The sequence below is a fragment of the Streptopelia decaocto genome, assembly GCF_964273445.1.
Source record: "Streptopelia decaocto genome assembly, contig: HAP1_SCAFFOLD_2102, whole genome shotgun sequence".
NCBI classification, from domain to species: domain Eukaryota; kingdom Metazoa; phylum Chordata; class Aves; order Columbiformes; family Columbidae; genus Streptopelia; species Streptopelia decaocto.
In genome coordinates this window covers 1-22,467 of record NW_028115557.1, presented here as the reverse complement: position 1 = coordinate 22,467, position 22,467 = coordinate 1, and the positions used below count along the sequence as shown (strand labels likewise).

General features: G+C 70.7%; 2 protein-coding genes and 1 pseudogene across 3 annotated transcripts; all 3 read left to right on the top strand.

The window, feature by feature from the left end:
* The first annotated feature begins 477 nt into the window (after nucleotides 1-477).
* Nucleotides 478-2,212, top strand: LOC309452707 (negative elongation factor E-like; annotated as a pseudogene). Its single transcript, XR_014186717.1, has 3 exons — nucleotides 478-627; nucleotides 1,287-1,388; nucleotides 2,051-2,212. The product of XR_014186717.1 is annotated as a negative elongation factor E-like (transcript).
* A 1,080-nt stretch (nucleotides 2,213-3,292) lies between these two features.
* Nucleotides 3,293-13,398, top strand: LOC309452706 (steroid 21-hydroxylase-like; the record flags this gene model as incomplete). Its single annotated transcript, XM_082077352.1, has 10 exons — nucleotides 3,293-3,317; nucleotides 4,558-4,647; nucleotides 5,341-5,492; nucleotides 5,628-5,723; nucleotides 6,435-6,542; nucleotides 7,416-7,502; nucleotides 7,764-7,949; nucleotides 9,898-10,067; nucleotides 11,622-11,725; nucleotides 13,028-13,398. 10 exons carry the CDS (start codon nucleotides 3,293-3,295, stop codon nucleotides 13,258-13,260), a joined length of 1,251 nt encoding a protein of 416 aa, XP_081933478.1. The 3' UTR covers nucleotides 13,261-13,398.
* Nucleotides 13,399-13,987: 589 nt separating this feature from the next.
* On the top strand, nucleotides 13,988-22,459 carry LOC309452705 (kinesin-like protein KIFC1; the record flags this gene model as incomplete). The annotated part of the gene is given in 15 exon segments (XM_082077351.1): nucleotides 13,988-14,294; nucleotides 14,361-14,448; nucleotides 15,361-15,414; nucleotides 17,109-17,253; nucleotides 17,323-17,569; nucleotides 18,551-18,697; nucleotides 18,975-19,103; nucleotides 19,173-19,289; nucleotides 19,371-19,440; nucleotides 19,443-19,543; nucleotides 19,620-19,787; nucleotides 20,435-20,573; nucleotides 21,990-22,129; nucleotides 22,226-22,299; nucleotides 22,384-22,459. Coding segments are annotated over 15 exon segments (1,815 nt in total), but the record flags the coding sequence as incomplete, so codon positions are not given.
* Between the last annotated feature and the right edge of the window lie 8 nt (nucleotides 22,460-22,467).

Below are 22,467 nucleotides of genomic sequence, written 5' to 3'. Positions count from 1 at the left end.
GGCGTGGCTACGGGGGAGGGGTTGTGGGATGAATGGGTTGAGTGACACCCCGGGACACGCCCCAAGTGGGCGGGGCTCAAGGTGGGTGGGGTCATTGACCTGGATTTGGACACACCCCCAAATGAGGGGGTGGGCTAAAGCTTGTGGGTGGAGTCAAACTGGGTGGAGCCACGACTTGTGGGTGTGGCTTAGAGTCATGGGTGGGGGTCCTGGGGCGGGGCCAGAACTTGGGTGGGTCAGTGGGCGGGACTAAGTTTTGTGGGTAGGGCCACAACTTGAGGGGCGGGGCTAAACTGTGTGGGTGGGGCTGCAACTTAGGGGTGGGGCTAAACTGTGTGGGTGGGGCCAGGAGTTGTGGGTGTGGCTGCAATTTAGGGGCGGGGCTAAACCGTGTGGGCAGGGCCACAACTTAAGGGCAGGGCTAAGCTGTGGGTGGGGACACAACTTAGGGGCGGGCTAAACCGTGTGGGTGGAGCCATGAGGCTGAAAAGGGGGGGGGGGCTGAGTCCAGAGGACTGTGGGAGGGGGTGTGGCCTCTGTGGCCCCGCCCACCGCGTTGCCCCGCCCCCCAGCTGCGCCTTCGTCACCTACGAGAAGATGGAGTCGGCGGATCAGGCCATGGCCGAGGTGGGGGGGGACGGGGCTGGGGGCCCTCGGGGGTTTGGGGGTCCCCAGGGGGTTTTGGGGGGCCCCAGGGGGTTGGGGGTGTCTGAGTCTCCCCATGGGGCAGGTTTGGGCATCCGGGGGGGCTGTGGGGTTGTCTGGGGGGTCGTTGGTTCTCAGGGGGTTTGGGGGTGTTCCCCCAGTGACCCCCCAAGTTTCCCCAGCTGAATGGGGGATGGAGTTTGGGGGGGGGGGGTTAAGGGGTCTCGGGGCGGGTGTTGGGGTCCCTGACCCCCCCATTTCGGCAGCTGCACAGGGTGGGGGTGCAGCTGCCGTGCAGCTGTGGGTTGGGGGGATCCCTGGGGTTTTTGGGGTAGGGTCGGTGGGTTTGGGGGGTCAGGGGGTCTGTTCCGGGTCCCTGACCCCCCATTTCGGCAGCTGCACGGGGCCGTGGTGCAGGACGTGCAGCTGCGGGTTTGGGGGGTTCAGGGGGGTTTGGGGGTCTGTTCCGGGTCCCTGACCCCCCATTTCGGCAGCTGCACGGGGCCGTGGTGCAGGACGTGCAGCTGTGGGTTGGGGGAATCCCTGGGGTTTGGGGGGGTTTGGGGGGGTCAGGGGGGCTCGGGGGGGGTCAGGGGGGGTTGGGGGTCTGTTCCGGGTCCCTGACCCCCCCATTTCGGCAGCTGCACGGGGCCGTGGTGCAGGACGTGCAGCTGCGGGTCAGTACGCCCGCAAGCAGCCGCTGCTGGACGCGGCCACCGGGAAGTCGCTCTGGGGGTCCCTGGGTGAGATCTGGGGGTCCTGGGGGGGGTCTGGGGGTCCTGGGGGGGTTGGGGTCCCTGGGTGAGACTCGGGGGGTCTGGGGGGGTCTGGGGTCCCTGGGTGAGACTCGGGGGGCTGGGGGGGGTTTGGGGTCCCTGGGTGAAACTCGGGGGGGCTGGGGGGGTCTGGGGTCCCTGGGTGAGACTCGGGGGGCTGGGGGGGGTCTGGGGTCCCTGGGTGAGACTCGGGGGCTGGGGGGGTTTTGGGGGTCCCTGGGTGAGACTCGGGGGGCCTGGGGGGGGTCTGGGGTCCCTGGGTGAGACTCGGGGGGGTCTGGGGGGGTCTGGGGTCCCTGACCCCCCCGTTTCAGTGGCTGCACGGGGGGGTGCAGGATGAGCAGTTGCGGGTTGGGGGGTTCTTGGGGGTCCCTGCGGGTTTGTGGGGGTCGGGGGGGGACCGAGGGGACATGGGGGATCCTGGGGGGGTCCCTGGGGGGGTGCGGACAATACAGGGGGTGTCTGGGGGGGGTCTTGGGCACCGAGGTGGGGGTTGGGGGTCCCTGTTGGGGGGGACATGGGGGGACCTCGGGGTTGGGGGGGACCCTGGGCACATGTGGGTCCCACAAGGACCTGGGGGGGAGCGGGTGCTTTGGGGACCCCTGACCCCCCCCGCCCCCCCGCCCCAGCGGTGAAGACAGCGCCAAGGGGTCGCACCGGGACAAGCGCTCGCAGGTCGTTTACAACGAGGACATTTTCGGGGGACAGTGAGGCCACCGCCCCCCCATTGTCACCGCCGGGGGGCCGTGGCCCCCAGCGTGTCCCCAAATGCTCAACAAGGAGCCGCCGCAGATCGTGTCCGTGTCGTTGTGTCCCCGATGTCCCCACGGTCCCCTCGGGGTGGGAACTTGTCCCCATGGCCCCCCGGGTCCCCAGTGACCCCGAATGACCCCCCGGGTCCCAGAGCCCCCCGGTGACCCTGAGTGATGTCCCCCCATGTCCCAGTGACCCCGAATGACCCCCCGGGTCCCAGAAGCCCCCCAGTGACCTGAGTGATGTCCCCCCATGTCCCAGTGACCCCGAATGACCCCCCGGGTCCCAGAGCCCCCCAGTGACCCTGAGTGATGTCCCCCCATGTCCCAGTGACCCTGAATGACCCCCCGGGTCCCAGAGCCCCCAGTGACCCTGAGTGATGTCCCCCCATGTCCCAGTGACCCCGAATGACCCCCCGGGTCCCAGAGCCCCCAGTGACCCTGAGTGATGTCCCCCCGTGTCCCAGTGACCCCGAATGACCCCCCGGGTCCCAGAGCCCCCCGGTGACCCTGAGTGATGTCCCCCATGTCCCCTCATGTCCCCCACGTTGTCCCTGGAACCCCCAGGACCCCCCAACCCCCCCGGACCCCTGGGGACCCCCCCCACTCCCCTCCCATGTCCCCCCACCCCCCGTGCTGTCCCCCCCCCAGTGTCCTTGTCCCCCCCCGGTGTCCTTGTCCTCCCCCATGACGCAGGTCCCTCCCCCCCGTCCTTGTCCCCCATGACGCACTGTCCTTGTCCCCCCCCAATGTCCTTGTGTCCCCCCCGTGCTGTCCCCGTGGCCCCTCCCCCCGTGGGGACACTGTCCCCATGTCCCAACCCCGGGGGGGTCCCCCATGCCCGGAGCGTCCCCAGGACTCGGGGGGTCCCTGCCCCCCCGGGCTGGCTTTGGGGGGTCCCTTGTTCCCCGGGGCGGGGGGAAGAGGGGCATGTGGGGTGTTTGGGGGTCCCCCCCAAGAGAGACCCCCCCCGTCCTCCCGGGACCCCCCAGTGAGACACCCCCCCCTCCCCTGGACCCGCATCCCATTGGGGAGCCGTCACCCAAATGGGGCCCCCCCACAATGGGGACCCCCCCAGGGACCCCGTCATGAGTCAGACCCACCACGGGGACCCCCACAATGGGGACCCCCCGGTGTTCCCCCAGTAAATGGTTGTTGACACCCCCCGAGTTTGGGGGGAACTGGGGGGGGGGACACGAACCTGAGCTTTGATTTGGGGAGGAATTTCTGTATTTTGGGGACAAACGTCTCGATTTTGACCCCGCTCAACTCGCTGGGGGGACAAGGGGCGGGGCTTCAGGGGGGCGGGGCTTGGGGAGGGCGGGGCTTTAGGGAAGGCAAGGCTCCTAGTGGTGGGGCTTCGGGGCTCCGTGAGGGGCACGTGGCTTTGGGGGCGGGGCTTTTCTCGGGGGTGGGGCTCCGGAGGGCGGGGCTTCTCGGGGCGTGGTTCCAAGGGGCGGGGCTTGCGCTCCCCTCAATACGGGGCTCCCCGGGGGGCCCCCCCAGACCATGGCGGCCGCGCTGCTGCTGCTGCTGCTGCTGCTGCTGCTGCTGGGGGCGGGGGGGGCCCGGGGGGGGCTCTGGGGATTTGGGGGTCCCGGGGGGCTCCCTGGGGGGGGGCGCTGCACCTGCTGCACCCGCAGGGGGCGCTGCACCTGGGCCGCCTGGCGCGAGGACACGGGCCCGTCCTGCGCATGCGCGGGGGGGGCGCGGTGAGTGACCCCAAACCTGACCCCCCCATTGCCCCAAACACCCCCGCCCCCCACCCCCAAATTACACCCTGGGACCCCCAAACCTGACCCCCCCATTGCCCCAAACACCCCTGCCCCCCCCACCCCCAAATTACACCCTGGGACCCCAAACCTGACCCCCCCATTGCCCCAAACACCCCCGCCCCCCCACCCCCAAATTACACCCTGGGACCCCAAACCTGACCCCCCCATTGCCCCAAACACCCCCGCCCCCCCACCCCCAAATTACACCCTGGGACCCCAAACCTGACCCCCCCATTGCCCCAAACACCCCCAACCCCCCACCCCCAAATTACACCCTGGGACCCCAAACCTGACCCCCCATTGCCCCAAACACCCCCGCCCCCCCACCCCCAAATTACACCCTGGGACCCCAAACCTGACCCCCCCATTACCCCAAACACCCCAGAACGCGCCCCTCCCGACCCCCCCAAATTACTGTCCACCCCCCAAGTTACTGTCCCAAAACTGTCTCCCCAGCTTGACCCCCCCAACCCCCAAATCACCCCTTTGGGGTCCCCCCCCGTCCGCCCCCTCGGGACTCCCCAACCTTCCCTTCCCTTTTTGGGGCCCCCCCGTGTTTTGGGGCCCCCCCCCGTTTTGGGGTCCCCCCAGCCCCCCGTTTCCCCCCAGACGTGCTGGTGCTGAGCTCGGTGGGCACGATCCGGGAGGCGCTGGCGCGGAACTGGGGGGTCTGGATGGGGCGCCCCCCAAGTTACTTGGGTATGGGGGGGGCCCTATGGGGTGGGGGGGGCTGGAGGTCCCTGGGGTGACTCGGGGGGGGTCCCAGGGGTGTGTGGGTGGCTGGGGGAGGCGGTTCTGGGGGGTCCCCAGGGGTGGGGGGGGTCCCTATGGGGTGATGTGGGTGCGAAAGGGGGGGGAACTGGGGGGTTCTGGGGGAGGAGGGGGCAGCTCTGGGGGTGCCCCTGACGTGGGGGGGTTGGTGGCCACCCCACCCCCCCGACCGCGTGTCCCCCCCGTGTCCCCGTGTCCCCGGTGTCCCCCCGTGTCCCCCCCATGTCCCCGTGTCCCCCCCATGTTCCCCATGTCCCCGTGTCCCCCCCATGTCCCCATGTCCCCGTGTCCCCCCGTGTCCCCCATGTCCCCGTGTCCCCCATGTCCCCGTGTCCCCCCGTGTCCCCCCCATGTCCCCGTGTCCCCCCCATGTTCCCCATGTCCCCGTGTCCCCCCCATGTCCCCGTGTCCCCCCCGTGTCCCCGTGTCCCCGTGTCCCCCCCATGTCCCCGTGTCCCCCCCATGTCCCCGTGTCCCCCCCGTGTCCCCGTGTCCCCCCCATGTTCCCCGTGTCCCCGTGTCCCCCCGTGTCCCCCCCATGTTCCCCATGTCCCCGTGTCCCCCCCATGTCCCCGTGTCCCCCATGTCCCCGTGTCCCCCCCGTGTCCCCGTGTCCCGCAGGGTCGCTGGTGTCGCGGGGGGGGCAGGACCTGGCTCTCGGGGGGGGGTCCCCGGGGTGGCGCTCCCAGCGCGCGGCCGCCCGGGGGGCGCTGGGCAGGGCGGGGGGGCGGCTGCAGCCCCTCCTGAGCCACCAGGCGGCGCTGCTGTGCGAGGTGAGACCCCGGACCCCCAAATCACCCCCCAACCAGCCCCCCCGCGCCCCGAAATCACCCTCAGGGACCCCAACACCCCCCGGGGTCCCCCAGCACCCCCCTGGCGACCCCAACCCCCTCCGCCCCTCCCCCCAGGAGCTGCGTTCCCACGGGGGGGCCCCCCTGGACCCCTTTGAGATTTTCGCCTTCCACACCTGCAGCACCATCGGCCGCCTCCTCTTCGGGGACCTGGTGGGGGACCCAGGCGTCCGGGGGGACCCAGAGATGTGGGGGAGGGACCCAGGAGTTCGGGGGGACCCAGGTGTCCGGGGGGACCCAGAGATGTGGGGAAGGGACCCAGGAGTTCGGGGGGACCCAGGTGTCCGGGGGGACCCAGAGATGTGGGGAAGGGACCCAGGAGTTCGGGGGGACCCAGGCGTCCGGGGGGACCCAGAGATGTGGGGAAGGGACCCAGGAGTTCGGGGGACCCAGGCGTCCGGGGGGACCCAGAGATGTGGGGAAGGGACCCAGAAGTTTAGGATTGTGTCTTGGGGGGGCGGATTACTGTCCTTTTAGGGGACCCAGGCGTCCGGGAGGGACCCAGATATTTGGGGGAGGGACCCAGGAGTTCGGGGGGACTCAGGCGTCCGGGGGGGACCCAGAGATTTGGGGGAGGGACCCATGAGTTCGGGAGGGACCCAGGAGTTCGGGAGGGACCCAGGCGTCTGGGGATGTGTTTTGGGGGAGCAAATGACTGTTCTTTTGGGGGACCCAGGAGTTCGGGGGGACCCGCGTGTCTGGGGATGTGTCTTGGGCGGGGGGGGTGAATGACTGTTCTTTTGGGGGACCCAGGCGCCTGGGGAGGGACCCAGGCGTCCGGGGCTGTACCTTTGGAGCTGGGGGCGGGGGGGAACCCGGGCGCCCGGGGTGCCCAGAGGGGACCCAGGCGTCCGGGCCCCCCAGCTGCCCCCCGAGGGGGAGGTTCGCTCCTTCGCGCGCTGCCTGGTGGAGCTGCTGGACGTGTGGGGGCGGGGCAGCGTGCAGGCGCTGGACCTGCTGCCGCCGCTGCGCGTGAGCCCGGGGCGGGGGGGCGCTATGGGGCTGGGGGGGTCATAGGGGCTCTATGGGGCTGGGGGGGTCATAGGGGCTCTATGGGGCTGGGGGGGGTCATAGGGGCTCTATGGGGCTGGGGGGGTCATAGGGGCTCTATGGGGCTGGGGGGGGTCATAGGGGCTCTATGGGGCTGGGGGGGTCATAGGGACTCTATGGGGCTGTGGGGGTCATAGGGGCTCTATGGGGCTGGGGGGGTGGGGGGGTTATAGGGGCTCTATGGGGCTGGGGGGGTCACAGGGGCTCTATGGGGCTGTGGGGCTGGGGGGGTCATAGGGGCTCTATGGGGCTGGGGGGGGTCATAGGGGCTCTATGGGGCTGTGGGGCTGGGGGGGTCATAGGGGCTCTATGGGGCTGGGGGGGTCATAGGGGCTCTATGGGGCTGTGGGGCTGGGGGGGTCATAGGGGCTCTATGGGGCTGGGGGGGTCATAGGGGCTCTATGGGGCTGGGGGGGTCATAGGGGCTCTATGGGGCTGTGGGGCTGGGGGATTATAGAGCAATATGGGGCTGGAGAGGGTGTATGGGGGGGGGGGCTGCCAGTATGGGGTCTATATGGAGACGGGTGTTCTATGGGGGGCTAGGGGGGGCTGTATGGGGGTGGGACAATCTATATGGGGGGGGTAACGGGTCTCTATGGGGCTGGGGGAGCCTATAGGGCTGTGGGGAGAATCCCTATGGTCTGGAAAGGGGGTCTATAGGCTCTACACAGCCCAGCTATAGGGTTTCTATGGGGCTGAGAGGAGATATAGGGCTTCTATGGGTAGGGGGGTTCTCCAGGGCCCTGGGGGTCCCTATGGGCTCCATAACGTCCCTATGGGCTCCATACGGCCCAGGTGCTGCCCAACCCGGGGCTGCGGGAGCTGCTGCGCCTGGTGGAGAAACGCGACGCGTTCGTGGAGGCGCAGATCAGGCGGCACCAGGTCAGGGGACCCCGGCGTCCGGGGGACCCTGGCGTCCGGGAGGGACCCTGGCGTCCGGGAGGGACCCCGGCGTCCGGGGGAACCTGGCGTCCGGGAGGGACCCCGGCGTCCGGGGGAACCTGGCGTCCAGGAGGGACCCTGGCGTCCGGGGGACCCAGGCGTCCGGGAGGGACCCCGGCGTCCGGGGGAACCTGGTGTCCGGGAGGGACCCTGGCGTCCGGGAGGGACCCCGGCGTCCGGCGCTGACCCGTGTCCCCGCAGGAACACCCGTCCCCCCCGGCGGACACGGTGCTGGGGGCGCTGTGGGGAGGGGACCCCGGCGTCCGGGGGGGTCCCCTGGGCCCCGCCCGCCTGCACATGACCCTGGTCGACCTGTTCATCGGGGGCACCGAGACCACGGCGGCCGCGCTGGGCTGGGCCGTGGCCTTCCTGCTGCACCGGCCCGAGGTGACGCGCGCGGGGGGTGACACGTGTGACACGTGTGACACGTGTGACAGGCGTGGGGTGTGTGACACGTGTGACACGTGTGACACGTGTGACAGGCGTGGGGTGTGTGACATGTGCGACACGTGTGACACGTGTGACAGGCGTGGGGTGTGTGACACGTGTGACACGTGTGACAGGCGTGGGGTGTGTGACACGTGTGACACGTGTGACAGGCGTGGGGTGTGTGACACGTGTGACGTGTGTGACAGGCGCGTGGGGTGTGTGACACGTGTGACACGTGTGACACGTGTGACAGGCGCGGGGTGTGTGACACGTGTGACACGTGTGACACGTGTGACAGGCGTGGGGTGTGTGACACGTGTGACACGTGTGACAGGCGCGCGGGGTGTGTGACACGTGTGACACGTGTGACAGGCGTGGGGTGTGTGACACGTGTGACAGGCGCGTGGGGTGTGTGACACGTGTGACACGTGTGACAGGCGCGTGGGGTGTGTGACACGTGTGACACGTGTGACAGGCGTGGGGTGTGTGACACGTGTGACACGTGTGACAGGCGCGCGGGGTGTGTGACACGTGTGACAGGAGCGTGGGGTGTGTGACACGTGTGACACGTGTGACAGGCGCGTGGGGTGTGTGACACGTGTGACACGTGTGACAGGCGCGTGGGGTGTGACACGTGTGACACGTGTGACAGGCGTGGGGTGTGTGACACGTGTGACAGGCGCGTGGGGTGTGTGACACGTGTGACACGTGTGACAGGCGTGGGGTGTGTGACACGTGTGACACGTGTGACAGGCGCGTGGGGTCGTGTGTGACAGACGTGTCCGTGTGTCACAGCGTGTCTGTCACAGCGTGTCCGTGTGTCACAGCGTGTCTGTCACAGCGTGTCCGTGTGTCACAGCCGTGTCCGTGTGTCACAGCGTGTCCATGTGTCACAGCGTGTCCGTGTGTCACAGCCGTGTCCGTGTGTCACAGCGTGTCCATGTGTCACAGCGTGTCCATGTGTCACAGCCGTGTCCGTGTCCCCACGCGTGTCCCCATGTCCCCCGTGTCCCGTGTGCCCCCGTGTCCAGCGCCGTCCCCGCACCCCCCCAAGGTGCCACATTCGTGTCACACTCGTGTGCTCACACGGTTCCTTGGTCCCCTCCATGTCCCCACATTGGTGGGAGCCCCGTGTGTCCCGCAGGGGCTGTGACGGATGTGACACACGTGACACTCCTATGGTGTGTGTGACACACGTGACACTATGATGTGTGTGACACACGTGACACTCCTATGGTGTGTGTGACACACGTGACACTCCCATGGTGTGTGTGACACACGTGACACTCCTATGGTGTGTGTGACACACGTGACACTCCTATGATGTGTGTGACACATGTGATGTGTGTGACACGTGTGACACCTGTGACACGTGTGATGTGTGTGACACGTGTGACACATGTGATGTGTGGGACACGTGTGATGTGTGTGACACATGCGACATTCCTATGATGTGTGTGACACATGTGACATTCCTATGATGTGTGTGACACGTGTGACGTGTGTGACGTGTGTGACACGTGTGACGTGTGTGACCCGTGTGACGTGTGTGACCCGTGTGACGTGTGTGACACGTGTGACGTGTGTGACACGTGTGATGTGTGTGACCCGTGTGATGTGTGTGACACGTGTGACACGTGTGATGTGTGTGACACGTGTGATGTGTGTGATGTGTGTGACACGTGTGACCCGTGTGATGTGTGTGACGTGTGTGACGTGTGTGACCCGTCCCCAGCTGCAGTCCCGGCTCCGCGCCGAGCTGACCGGGGCGCTGGGCCCCGCGGGGACGCCGGCTCCGGGGTGACACGTGTGACACCTGTGACACGTGTGACACGTGTGATGTGTGTGACCCGTGTGATGTGTGTGACACACGTGACACGTGTGACACGTGTGATGTGTGTCCCAGCTGCAGTCGCGGCTCCGCGCCGAGCTGACCGGGGCGCTGGGCCCCGCGGGGACGCCGGCTCCCGGGGACTCGGCGCGGCTGCCGCTGCTCCGGGCCGTGGTGACCGAGACGCTGCGCCTGCGCCCGCCCGCGCCCCTGGCGCTGCCGCACCGCGCCGAGCGCCACACCAGGTACCGGGACCGGGGGGCTGGGACCGCACGGACCGGACAGACCAACATGGACCGGGACAGACCAGAACGGACCGGACAGACCAACACGGACCGGGGGGGCGCTGGGACCGCACGGACCGGACAGACCAGCACGGACGGGACAGACCAACATGGACCGGGACAGACCAGCACGGACCGGACAGACCAACATGGACCGGGACAGACCAGCACGGACGGGACAGACCAACATGGACCGGGACAGACCAGCACGGACCGGGACAGACCAGCACGGACCGGGACAGACCAACACGGACCGGGACAGACCAGAACGGACTGGGACAGACCAACATGGACCGGGACAGACCAACACGGACCGGGACAGACCAGCACGGACCGGGACAGACCAACACGGACCGGACAGACCAACACGGACCGGGACAGACCAACACGGACCGGGACAGACCAGCACGGACGGGACAGACCAACATGGACCGGGGGGGCGCTGGGGACCGCACGGACGGGACAGACCAACATGGACCGGGACAGACCAGCACGGACCGGACAGACCAACATGGACCGGGGGGGCGCTGGGGACCGCACGGACGGGACAGACCAACATGGACCGGGACAGACCAACACGGACCGGACAGACCAACACGGACCGGGACAGACCAACACGGACCGGGACAGACCAACATGGACCGGGGGGGGCGCTGGGACCGCACGGACCGGACAGACCAACACGGACCGGGACAGACCAACACGGACCGGGACAGACCAACACGGACCGGACAGACCAACACGGACCGGGACAGACCAACACGGACCGGACAGACCAACACGGACCGGGACAGACCAGCACAGACCGGACAGACCAACACGGACCGGACAGACCAGCACGGACCGGACAGACCAACACGGACCGGGACAGACCAACACGGACCGGACAGACCAACACGGACCGGGACAGACCAACATGGACCGGGGGGGGCGCTGGGACCGCACGGACCGGACAGACCAACACGGACCGGACAGACCAACATGGACCGGGACAGACCAACATGGACCGGGACAGACCAACACGGACCGGGACAGACCAACATGGACCGGACAGACCAACATGGACCGGGACAGACCAGCACGGACCGGACAGACCAACACGGACCGGGGGGGCGCTGGGACCGCACGGACGGGACAGACCAGCACGGACCGGGACAGACCAACACGGACCGGGACAGACCAACATGGACCGGGGGGCGCTGGGACCCGCACAGACCAGTAGGAGCGGGCACGGACCATTATAGACCAATAGGAATCACTTTAGACCAGTATGAATGGACGTGACCCACTTAGACCAGTAGGAACCACTTTAGACCAGTAGGAACCACTTAGACCAGTAGGAACCACTTTAGACCAGTAGGAACCACTTTAGACCAGTGTGAACCACTTTAGACCAGTGGGAACCAGTTTACAGCAGCGGGAAGCCCAGCAACCCCCGACAGCCCCAGCAGATCCCCGTAGATCCCCGGGGGTGTGGGTGGATCCCAGCAGGTCCCCGTAACCCCCGTCCCCCAGCGTCGCCGGCGTCCCGGTCCCGGCCGGGTCCGTCCTGGTCCCCAACCTCCTGGCTGCCCAGACGGACCCCGACACCTGGCACGACCCCGACGCCTTTCTGCCGGGTACGCGGGGCCCGAGCCCGGGGGGGCCCTCCCGGACGCCTGGGTCCCTCCCGCACGCCTGGGTCCCTCCCGCACGCCTGGGTCCCCTCCCGAACGCCTGGGTCCCTCCCGAACGCCTGGGTCCCCTCCCGAACGCCTGGGTCCCTCCCGAACGCCTGGGTCCCTCCTGAACTCCTGGGTCCCCTCCCGAACGCCTGGGTCCCTCCCAAACACCTGGGTCCCTCCCGAACGCCTGGGTCCCTCCCGGACGCCTGGGTCCCTCCCGAACACCTGGGTCCCCTCCCGAACGCCTGGGTCCCTCCCGAACATCTGGGTCCCTGCCCGAACGCCTGGGTCCCTCCCGCATGCCTGGGTCCCTCCCGGACGCCTGGGTCCCCTCCCGAACGCCTGGGTCCCCTCCCGAACGCCTGGGTCCCCGCCCGAACACCTGGGTCCCTCCCGAACGCCTGGGTCCCTCCCGAACGCCTGGGTCCCTCCCGAACGCCTGGGTCCCCGCCCGAACGCCTGGGTCCCCTCCCGAACGCCTGGGTCCCTGGGGCACTCCTGGGTCCCTCCCAAACGCCTGGGTCCCCTCCCGAACGCCTGGGTCCCCTCCCGAACGCCTGGGTCCCTCCCGAACGCCTGGGTCCCCCCCAAACACCTGGGTCCCCTCCCACACGCCTGGGTCCCCGCCCGAACGCCTGGGTCCCTCCCGAACATCTGGGTCCCCTCCCGAACACCTGGGTCCCCTCCCGGACGCCTGGGTCCCTCCCGAACGCCTGGGTCCCTCCCGAACGCCTGGGTCCCTCCCGAACGCCTGGGTCCCCTCCCGAACACCTGGGTCCCCTCCCGCACGCCTGGGTCCCTCCCGAACGCCTGGGTCCCTCCCGCACGCCTGGGTCCCTCCCGAACGCCTGGGTCCCTCCCGCACGCCTGGGTCCCCTCCCGCACGCCTGGGTCCCTCCCGAACGCCTGGGTCCCTCCCGAACACCTGGGTCCCTCCCGAACGCCTGGGTCCCCCCGAACACCTGGGTCCCCTCCCGAACGCCTGGGTCCCTCCCGAACGCCTGGGTCCCTCCCGCACGCCTGGGTCCCTCCCGAACACCTGGGTCCCCCCCGAACTCCTGGGTCCCTCCCGGACGCCTGGGTCCCTCCCGGACGCCTGGGTCCCTCCCGAACGCCTGGGTCCCTGGGGCACTCCTGGGTCCCCTCCCGAACGCCTGGGTCCCCTCCCGCACGCCTGGGTCTCTCCCGGATGCCTGGGTCCCTCCCGGACGCCTGGGTCCCTCCCGGACGCCTGGGTCCCTGACCCCTGACCCCCAGAGCGGTTCCTGGCGCCGGGGGCCCCGGTGCGCGCGCTGCTCCCGTTCGGCTGCGGCGCCCGCGCGTGCCCGGGGGCGGGGCTGGCGCGCGCCGAGCTCTTCGTGTTCCTGGGCCGGATCCTGCGGGACTTCCGGCTGGAGCCGCCGGCGCCGGGGGCGCTGCCGGGGCTGGGCGTGCGCGCGGGCACCGTGCTGCGCTGCCGCCCGTTCCGCGTGCGCCTCGTCCCCGCGTGACCCCCTGACCCCCGGGGGACCCCCGGCCCTGCGTGACCCCCGCGTGACCCCCTGACCCGCGGGGGACCGCGTGGGACCCCCGGCCCTGCGTGACCCCCGCGGGACCCCCTGACCCCCGTGGGACCCCCGGCCCTGCGTGACCCCCGCGGGACCCCCTGGCCCCCGTGGGACCCCCGACCCTGCGTGACCCCCGTGGGACCCCCTGATCCCCGTGGGACCATTGCACCTTTCAATTTTCCCAGAGGCTGGTGCATGATATGGAATATGATATACCCACTCAATACCGTGTTCTTTGGCCCAATTGTCTATAATAGCTCACTATTTGGCAGCCCCATCGCCCCCCAAGGCTCACTATTTGGCAGCCCCATTGCCCCCTATAGCTCACTATTTGGCAGCCCCATAGCCCCCTATAGCTCACTATTTGGCAGCCCCATCGCCCCCCCCCCCCAAGGCTCACTATTTGGCAGCCCCATAGCCCCCTATAGCTCACTATTTGGCAGCCCCATAGCCCCCTATAGCTCACTATTTGGCAGCCGCATCGCCCATTTGGCAGCCCCATAGCCCCCTCTAGCTCACTATTTGGCAGCCCCATCGCCCCCAACAAGGCTCACTATTTGGCAGGCCCATAGCCCCCTATAGCTCACTATTTGGCAGCCCCATAGCCCCCTATAGCTCACTATTTGGCAGCCCCATCGCCCCCCGGGGGCAGCCCCCCCCCCGTCCTGCCCCCTCGCCGACGTTCCGCCCGGCGGCAGAAACCGTTGCAGCGTCACGTGACGCGCCGGGCCACTCCTCTCGCCACGGATTGGCCGGCGGCGCTGAGCGGAGAGCGCCGATTGGAGGAGACGTGCGGGGGGGGCGTGCCGCCCGCCGCGGTGCCTGAGCACGGGCAGTTTGAAAGAGGGAGCGGGAAGATGTCGGCGGGTCCCGGTCTCCGCGGCAGAGCCGCCCCGAGCGCGTCCCTCCTGCCGCTGCGAGCCGGCCGGGCCAAGCGCCCCGCGGCCGCGCAGGAGCCGCCGGGGCCGCCGGCGCAGGTGGGGAGCGCCCCGGAGCCCCCCCGGCCCGGCCCGGGCCCGCCTCACCCCGCTTTGCTCCCACAGAAACGGGCCCGGCCCGGCGCGGCCGCCCCGCGGCCGGCGGAGCGAGTCCCGCTCAGAGCGCTCAGCGCGGCGGCGGCGGCGCGGGCAGGTGCGGGAGCGGGGACGGGGCGGGGGGGGGCGGGAATGGGATGGACCGGGGCGGGGGGGGACGGGAATGGGATGGACCGGGGGGGGGGGATGGGAATGGGATGGACCGGGGCGGGGGGGGGAATGGGATGGACCGGGGCGGGGGGGGGCGGGAATGGGATGGACCGGGGCGGGGGGGGATGGGAATGGGATGGACCGGGGCGGGGGGGGGGGATGGGAATGGGATGGACCGGGGGGGGGGGATGGGAATGGGATGGACCGGGGCGGGGGGGGGAATGGGATGGACCGGGGCGGGGGGGGCGGGAATGGGATGGACCGGGGCGGGGGGGGGGACGGGAATGGGATGGACCGGGGCGGGGGGGGGGCGGGAATGGGATGGACCGGGGCGGGGGGGGGAATGGGATGGACCGGGGCGGGGGGGGGCGGGAATGGGATGGACCGGGGCGGGGGGGGGCGGGAATGGGATGGACCGGGGCGGGGGGGGGACGGGAATGGGATGGACCGGGGCGGGGGGGGGGATGGGAATGGGATGGACCGGGGCGGGGGGGGGCGGGAATGGGATGGACCGGGGCGGGGGGGGGCGGGAATGGGATGGACCGGGGCGGGGGGGGGGATGGGAATGGGATGGACCGGGGCGGGGGGGGACGGGAATGGGATGGACCGGGGCGGGGGGGGCGGGAATGGGATGGACCGGGGGGGGGGGGGGCGGGAATGGGATGGACCGGGGCGGGGGGGACGGGAATGGGATGGACCGGGGCGGGGGGGGGACGGGAATGGGATGGACCGGGGCGGGGGGGGGCGGGAATGGGATGGACCGGGGGGGGGGACGGGCCCCGGGACTGGGGGAGGGGCGGGTCCTGGTCCCGCACTGGGAGCCCAGCAGCTCTGGGCCAACCCCACGTTGTCCCCCCAGTTCCGCCCCCGGTTCCCCGAAAGGCGACGGCGACCGGCGCTGCAGCGCAGGGGCGTGAGTGACTGAGACCCCGGTGTCCCAGCCCCCCCGTCCTGAGTGTCCCAGCCCCCCCGTCCTGAGTGTCCCAGCCCCCCCGTCCTGAGTGTCCCAGCCCCCCCGTCCTGAGTGTCCCAGCCCCCCCTGTCCCGAGTGTCCCAGCCCCCCCCGTCCTGAGTGTCCCAGCCCCCCCGTCCTGAGTGTCCCAGCCCCCCCCCGTCCTGAATGTCCCCAGCCCCCCCCGTCCTGAGTGTCCCCAGCCCCCCCGTCCTGAGTGTCCCAGCCCCCCCGTCCTGAGTGTCCCCAGCCCCCCCGTCCCGAGTGTCCCAGCCCCCCCGTCCCGAGTGTCCCAGCCCCCCCGTCCTGAGTGTCCCAGCCCCCCCGTCCTGAGTGTCCCAGCCCCCCCCCGTCCTGAGTGTCCCAGCCCCCCCGTCCTGAGTGTCCCCAGCCCCCCCTGTCCTGAGTGTCCCCCAGTGTCCCAGCCCCCCCTGTCCCGAGTGTCCCAGCCCCCCCCGTCCCGAGTGTCCCAGCCCCCCCCTGTCCTGAGTGTCCCAGCCCCCCCCGTCCTGAGTGTCCCAGCCCCCCCCGTCCTGAGTGTCCCAGCCCCCCCGTCCCGAGTGTCCCAGCCCCCCCGTCCTGAGTGTCCCAGCCCCCCCGTCCTGAGTGTCCCAGCCCCCCCCCGTCCTGAGTGTCCCAGCCCCCCCCCGTCCTGAGTGTCCCAGCCCCCCCCGTCCTGAGTGTCCCAGCCCCCCCCCCCGTCCTGAGTGTCCCAGCCCCCCCCCGTCCTGAGTGTCCCAGCCCCCCCGTCCTGAGTGTCCCAGCCCCCCCGTCCTGAGTGTCCCAGCCCCCCCCCGTCCTGAGTGTCCCAGCCCCCCCCGTCCTGAGTGTCCCCAGCCCCCCCCGTCCTGAGTGTCCCCAGCCCCCCCGTCCTGAGTGTCCCCAGCCCCCCCGTCCTGGGTGTCCCAGCCCCCCCGTCCTGGGTGTCCCCCCATGTCCCCAGCCCCCCCCGTCCTGAGTGTCCCAGCCCCCCCCGTCCTGGGTGTCCCCCCATGTCCCCAGCCCCCCCCGTCCTGAGTGTCCCAGCCCCACCCTGTCCTGAGTGTCCCCCCGTGTCCCAGCCCCCCCGTCCTGAGTGTCCCCCCGTGTCCCCAGCCCCCCCTGTCCTGAGTGTCCCCCCGTGTCCCCAGCCCCCCCTGTCCTGAGTGTCCCCCCGTGTCCCAGCCCCCCCTGTCCTGAGTGTCCCCCCGTGTCCCCAGCCCCCCCCTGTCCTGAGTGTCCCCAGCCCCCCCTGTCCTGAGTGTCCCCCCGTGTCCCCAGCCCCCCCTGTCCTGAGTGTCCCCCCGTGTCCCAGCCCCACCCTGTCCTGAGTGTCCCCCCGTGTCCCCAGCCCCCCCTGTCCTGAGTGTCCCCCCGTGTCCCCAGCCCCCCCGTCCTGAGTGTCCCCCGGTGTCCCCAGCCCCCCCCGTCCTGAGTGTCCCCCCGTGTCCCCAGCCCCCCCCGTCCTGAGTGTCCCAGCCCCCCCCGTCCTGAGTGTCCCAGCCCCCCCCGTCCTGAGTGTCCCCCCGTGTCCCCAGCCCCCCCCGTCCTGAGTGTCCCCCCGTGTCCCCAGCCCCCCCCGTCCTGAGTGTCCCAGCCCCCCCCGTCCTGAGTGTCCCAGCCCCCCCCGTCCTGAGTGTCCCCCGGTGTCCCCAGCCCCTCCCATGTCCCCACAGGTGCTGCCCCCCCCTCCCGCCCCTCCAAACGCCCCCCCTGGGACCTGAAGGGGCAGATCGGGGACCTGCAGGCGGCCCTGGGCGCCTCCCGGGCCCGCGCCGCAGCCTTGGAGCGGGAGAACCGGACCCTGCTGTGCAAGCTGGGGTGAGTCCCCCCCCGGAGCCCCCGGAACAACGCGCGCCGCCCCTAAACGCCGCTTTTCCTCCCAAAAAGGAGGGCGGAGGAAGGACTCGTCGCCCGCCAGGAGGAGCTGGCGAGGATGAAACAACAGCACGAGGAGGAGCTGGGGAAGAACAAGGAGCAGCACGAGCTCGAGATGGGGAGGATGAGGAAGGAGCTCGAGGAGGAGCTGGGGACGATGAGGAAGGAGCTGGGCACCGTGAGGAAGGAGCTGGGGGACGAGGTGGCCCAGGCGGAAGCCAAGATCCTGGACTTGGGCAACCGGCTGGAAGAGAAGGAGGTGAGTGTGTCCCTCGATCCCATTGTCCCCCCCGTCACCGCCCCATTGCGCCCCCCACGCCGCCCCATTGCGCCCCCCACGCCGCCCCGTTGTCCCCCCCGTCACCGCCCCATTGCGCCCCCCACGCCGCCCCGCTGTCCCCCCGTCACCGCCCCATTGCGCCCCCCACGCCACCCCGTTGTCCCCCCCGTCACCGCCCCATTGCGCCCCCACGCCGCCCCGTTGTCCCCCCATCACCGCCCCATTGCGCCCCCACGCCGCCCCGTTGTCCCCCCGTCACCGCCCCATTGCGCCCCCCACGCCGCCCCGTTGTCCCCCCGTCACACCGCCCCATTGCGCCCCCCACGCCGCCCCGTTGTCCCCCCGTCACCGCCCCATTGCGCCCCCCACGCCGCCCCGTTGTCCCCCCGTCACCGCCCCGTTGCGCCCCCCACGCCGCCCCGTTGTCCCCCCGTCACCGCCCCGTTGCGCCCCCCACGCCGCCCCGTTGTCCCCCCGTCACCGCCCCATTGCGCCCCCACGCCGCCCCCTTGTCCCCCCGTCACCGCCCCATTGCGCCCCCCACGCCGCCCCGTTGTCCCCCCGTCACCGCCCCATTGCGCCCCCCACGCCGCCCTGTTGTCCCCCTGTCACTGCCCCATGGCGCCCCCCACGCCGCCCGTTGTCCCCCCCGTCACCGCCCCATTGCGCCCCCCACGCCGCCCCGTTGTCCCCCCGTCACCGCCCCATTGCGCCCCCCACGCCGCCCCGTTGTCCCCCCGTCACCGCCCCATTGCTCCCCCCACGCTGCCCCGTTGTCCCCCCGTCACCGCCCCATTGCTCCCCCCACGCCGCCCCGTTGTCCCCCCGTCACCGCCCCATTGCTCCCCCCACGCCGCCCCGTTGTCCCCCCGTCACCGCCCCATTGCACCCCCCACGCCGCCCCGTTGTCCCCCCGTCACCGCCCCATTGCACCCCCCACGCCGCCCCGTTGTCCCCCAGGCGCAGCTGCAGCAGAGCCAGCAGCAGCTGCAGCAGAGCCAGCAGCAGCTGCAGCAGCGCGAGGAGCAGCTGCAGCAGCGCGACCGGCAGCTGCACGAGCTGGAGATGGAGCGGCGGAGCCTGCACAACGCGCTGCAGGAGCTCAAGGTGAGCGGGGTGGGAGACACCCCGAAAGTCATAGAGCCACCTCGGGGGGGCGCTAAGGACCATCGACCCGACCGCCCCCCAAGGCGGGGCCTGAACCGGGACCTAAACCTCGTCCTGAGAAGCTCTAAGCGCTTCTCAGCCCCCCGGGTGGTGGCTCCAGCTCCGCCCGAGTGGGGACGGGGGGCCAACTGCCCCCCCGCCCACAACACCCCCCCGGCCCCAACCGGCCCCGTTACCCCCCAAGGGTGGCGCGTCAACGCGATCCCCCCGTTTCCAGGGCAACATCCGGGTGTTCTGCCGCGTGCGGCCGCTGCTGCCCGAGGAGCTGGCGCGGCAGGCGGCTCCGGCGCAGCTGCGCTTCCCCCCCGGCGACCCGCGGACGCTGCTGCTCTGCCGCCAGGAGGAGGTGCGGGGGGCGGGAACGGGGGGGCGGGGGAACGCGAGGTTTCGGGGTGTCCCAACTCCGCCCCCGCAGTCCCGCGTGGGCCGCGACGGCGCCGGCTCCGTGCGCCACGAGTTCTCCCTGGACCGCGTGTTCCCGCCCGGCGCCACGCAGGAGGAGGTGTTCGCCGAGGTGGCCGCGCTGGTGCAGGTGAGCCCGCGGAGCCCCCAAAATTGCCACCGCTCTCTGATGTTTTGGGAGATTTCGGCAACGTCCCCTCCCCGCCCGCAGTCGGCGCTGGACGGGTACCCCGTGTGCATCTTCGCCTACGGGCAGACGGGCAGCGGCAAGACCCACACGCTGGAGGGCCGGACCCCCGCGACCCCCGCGCGGCCGGGCTGGCCCCCCGCGCCGTGCGGCGCCTCTTCCGCCGCGCCCAGAGCCTGGCGCAGGACGGCTGGCAGGTGCGTTGGGGGGGTTTTGGGGTCCCGGGGGGGTTTGGGGTCCCGGTGTCACCGCGGATCCCCCCCCCATCCCCAGTACGAGTTCTGGGCCAGCTACCTGGAGATCTACAACGAGTCGCTGCGGGACCTGCTGGCCGCGCCGGGGGAGCCGCCGGCCGAGCTGGAGATCCGGCGCGTCAGCGCGGCCAGCGAGGAGCTGCACGTGCCCAACCTGCGCCGCGTCCCCGTCTCCTGCCACGACGAGGTGCTCCCGAGCCCCCCAGACTGCTCCCGAGCCCCCAACCCACTGGGGACACCCCTGCCCCCCCAACGGCTCCCGAGCCCCCAACCCACTGGGGACACCCCTGCCCCCCCAACGGCTCCCGAGTCCCCCCAACGGCTCCCGAGCCCCCGACCCACTGGGGACACCCCTGCCCCCCCAACGGCTCCCGAGCCCCGACCACGGGGGACACCCCTGCCCCCAACGGCTCCCGAGCCCCCCAAACTGCTCCTGCGACCCCCACCATGGTTCCAAGTCCCCAGAAAGGCTCCTGACCCCCCCAAAGCATCCTGTGCCCCCAAAAAGACTCCCTGTACTCCCCAAAGGGGAGTCGTGTCCCCCAAAATGGGTCCTGTGTCCCCTTAAAAGGCTCCTGTCCCCTCCAAAAAGTGTCCCATGTCCCCCCAAAGGCTCCTGTCCCCCTAAAGTGTCCATGTTCCCCTAAAGTGTCCCATGTCCCCCCAAAGTCTCCTGCTCCCCTAAAGTGTCCCATGTCCCCCCAAAGTCTCCTGCTCCCCTAAAGTGTCCCATGTCCCCCCCAAAGGGGACTCATGTCCCCCCAGAAGGCCCCTGCCCCCCCAGGGGCCCCACGTCTCAGTGTCACGGGTGTCTGTCTGTCCGTCCGCCCGCAGGTGCTGCAGCTGCTGCAGCGGGCGGGCGCCCAGCGCCGCGTGGCCAGGACGGGCAGCAACGAGCGCTCGTCGCGCAGCCACGGCGTGTTCCAGCTGCACATCCAGGGCTGCAACGCGCGCCGGGACCTGCGCTGCGCCTGTGAGGACACGGGGGGGCAGAACCGTTTTGGGGGGTGGGAGCGGGCGGGACTCGAACCGCGGGCGGGGCTCGAACCGCGGACGGGGCTCGAACCGCGGGCGGGGCTCGAACCGCGGACGGGACTCGAACCGCGGGCGGGACTCGAACCGGGGGCGGGGCTCGAACCGCGGCCGGGGCTCGAACCGCGGGCGGGACTCGAACCGCGGGCGGGGCTCGAACCGCGGACGCGGCTCGAACCGCGGGCGGGGCTCGAACCGCTGATGGGACTCGAACCGCGGGCGGGGCTCGAACCGCTGATGGGGCTCGAACCGCGGGCGGGGCTCGAACCGCGGGCGGGACTCGAACCCCGGGCGGGACTCGAACCGCGGACGGGGCTCGAACCGCGGGCGGGGCTCGAACCGCGGACGGGGCTCGAACCGCGGGCGGGACTCGAACCGCGGGCGGGACTCGAACCGCGGACGGGGCTCGAACCGCGGGCGGGACTCGAACCGCGGGCGGGACTCGAACCGCGGACGGGACTCGAACCGCGGGCGGGGCTCGAACCGCGGGCGGGGCTCGAACCGCGGGCGGGGCTCGAACCGCGGGCGGGACTCGAACCGCGGGCGGGGCTCGAACCGCAGACGGGGCTCGAACCGCGCGCGGGGCTCGAACCGCGGGCGGGGCTCGAACCGCGGGCGGGGCTCGAACCGCGGGCGGGGCTCGAACCGCGGACGGGGCTCGAACCGCGGGCGGGGCTCGAACCGCGGGCGGGACTCGAACCGCGGACGGGGCTCGAACCGCGGGCGGGACTCGAACCGGGGACGGGGCTCGAACCGCGGGCGGGACTCGAACCGCGGGCGGGACTCGAACCGCGGACGGGGCTCGAACCGCTGACTGAGCTGTGCTGCAGCTGTGGGGAGACACGGAGCGGCTGGGGAGGGGGGAGGTAGATTTGGGGGGTCATGAGGGGCTTTGGGGGGGGTGAGGACGTTGCGGGGGGCATGAGAGGTTTTGGGGGGTGCAGAGGACATTGGGGGGGCCGCGAGGGGCATTGGGGGCACATGACTGTTTTGAACCCCGGGGTACCCTGAACCCAGGGTACATGGGACCCTGTTGGAGGGGCACGTGATGCTTTTGGGGGGGTCACATGATGCTTTTGGGGGGGTCACAGGTCTTTTGGGGGTTGTGCGGGTTTGGGGAGACATGGGACCATTTTTGGGGTCCCATTTCCCATCTCAGACCCCAACTTCTAGGGCTACGCTTCCGGGGTCCCCCTTTTTCAGGGTCCCCCTTTTTGGGGTTCCCCTCTTCCCATCTCAAACCCCTTCTGCTTAGCCCTTGTGGGAGATTCCCCCCTCTTGTGGGAGGTTCCCCCCTCCTTTTGGGGTCCCCCCCGGCTCTCGGGGTGACCCCCCCGGTTTCGGGGTGTCCCCCCAGCGGTGCTGAGCCTGGTGGACCTGGCGGGGAGCGAACGGCTGGAGAAAGGGGGGGTCCCGGGGGGGCGGCTGCGCGAGACCCAGGCCATCAACTCCAGCCTGTCCGCCCTGAGCCTCGTCATCCTCGCCCTCTGCAGGAAGGTACGGGGGGGTCCCCAAACTTGGGGGGGTCCCCGAAACTTGGGGGGGGTCCTTAGGATTGGGGACCCCCCCCAAAATAACACCACCCCCCCCCAGGAGCCGCACGTCCCGTATCGCAACAGCAAGTTGACGTATCTGCTGCAGAACTCGCTGGGGGGGTCGGCGAAAATGTGAGGTTTGGGGGGGGGGGGGGATTTGGGGGGGGCGTGGAGTTTTGGGGACCCCCCCCTGAACCCCCAAATTGGTCCCTTAAGGTTGATGATCGTCAACATCTCCCCCCTCGAGGAGAATTTCTCCGAGTCGCTCAGTTCCCTGCGTTTCGCCACCAAGGTTGGGGG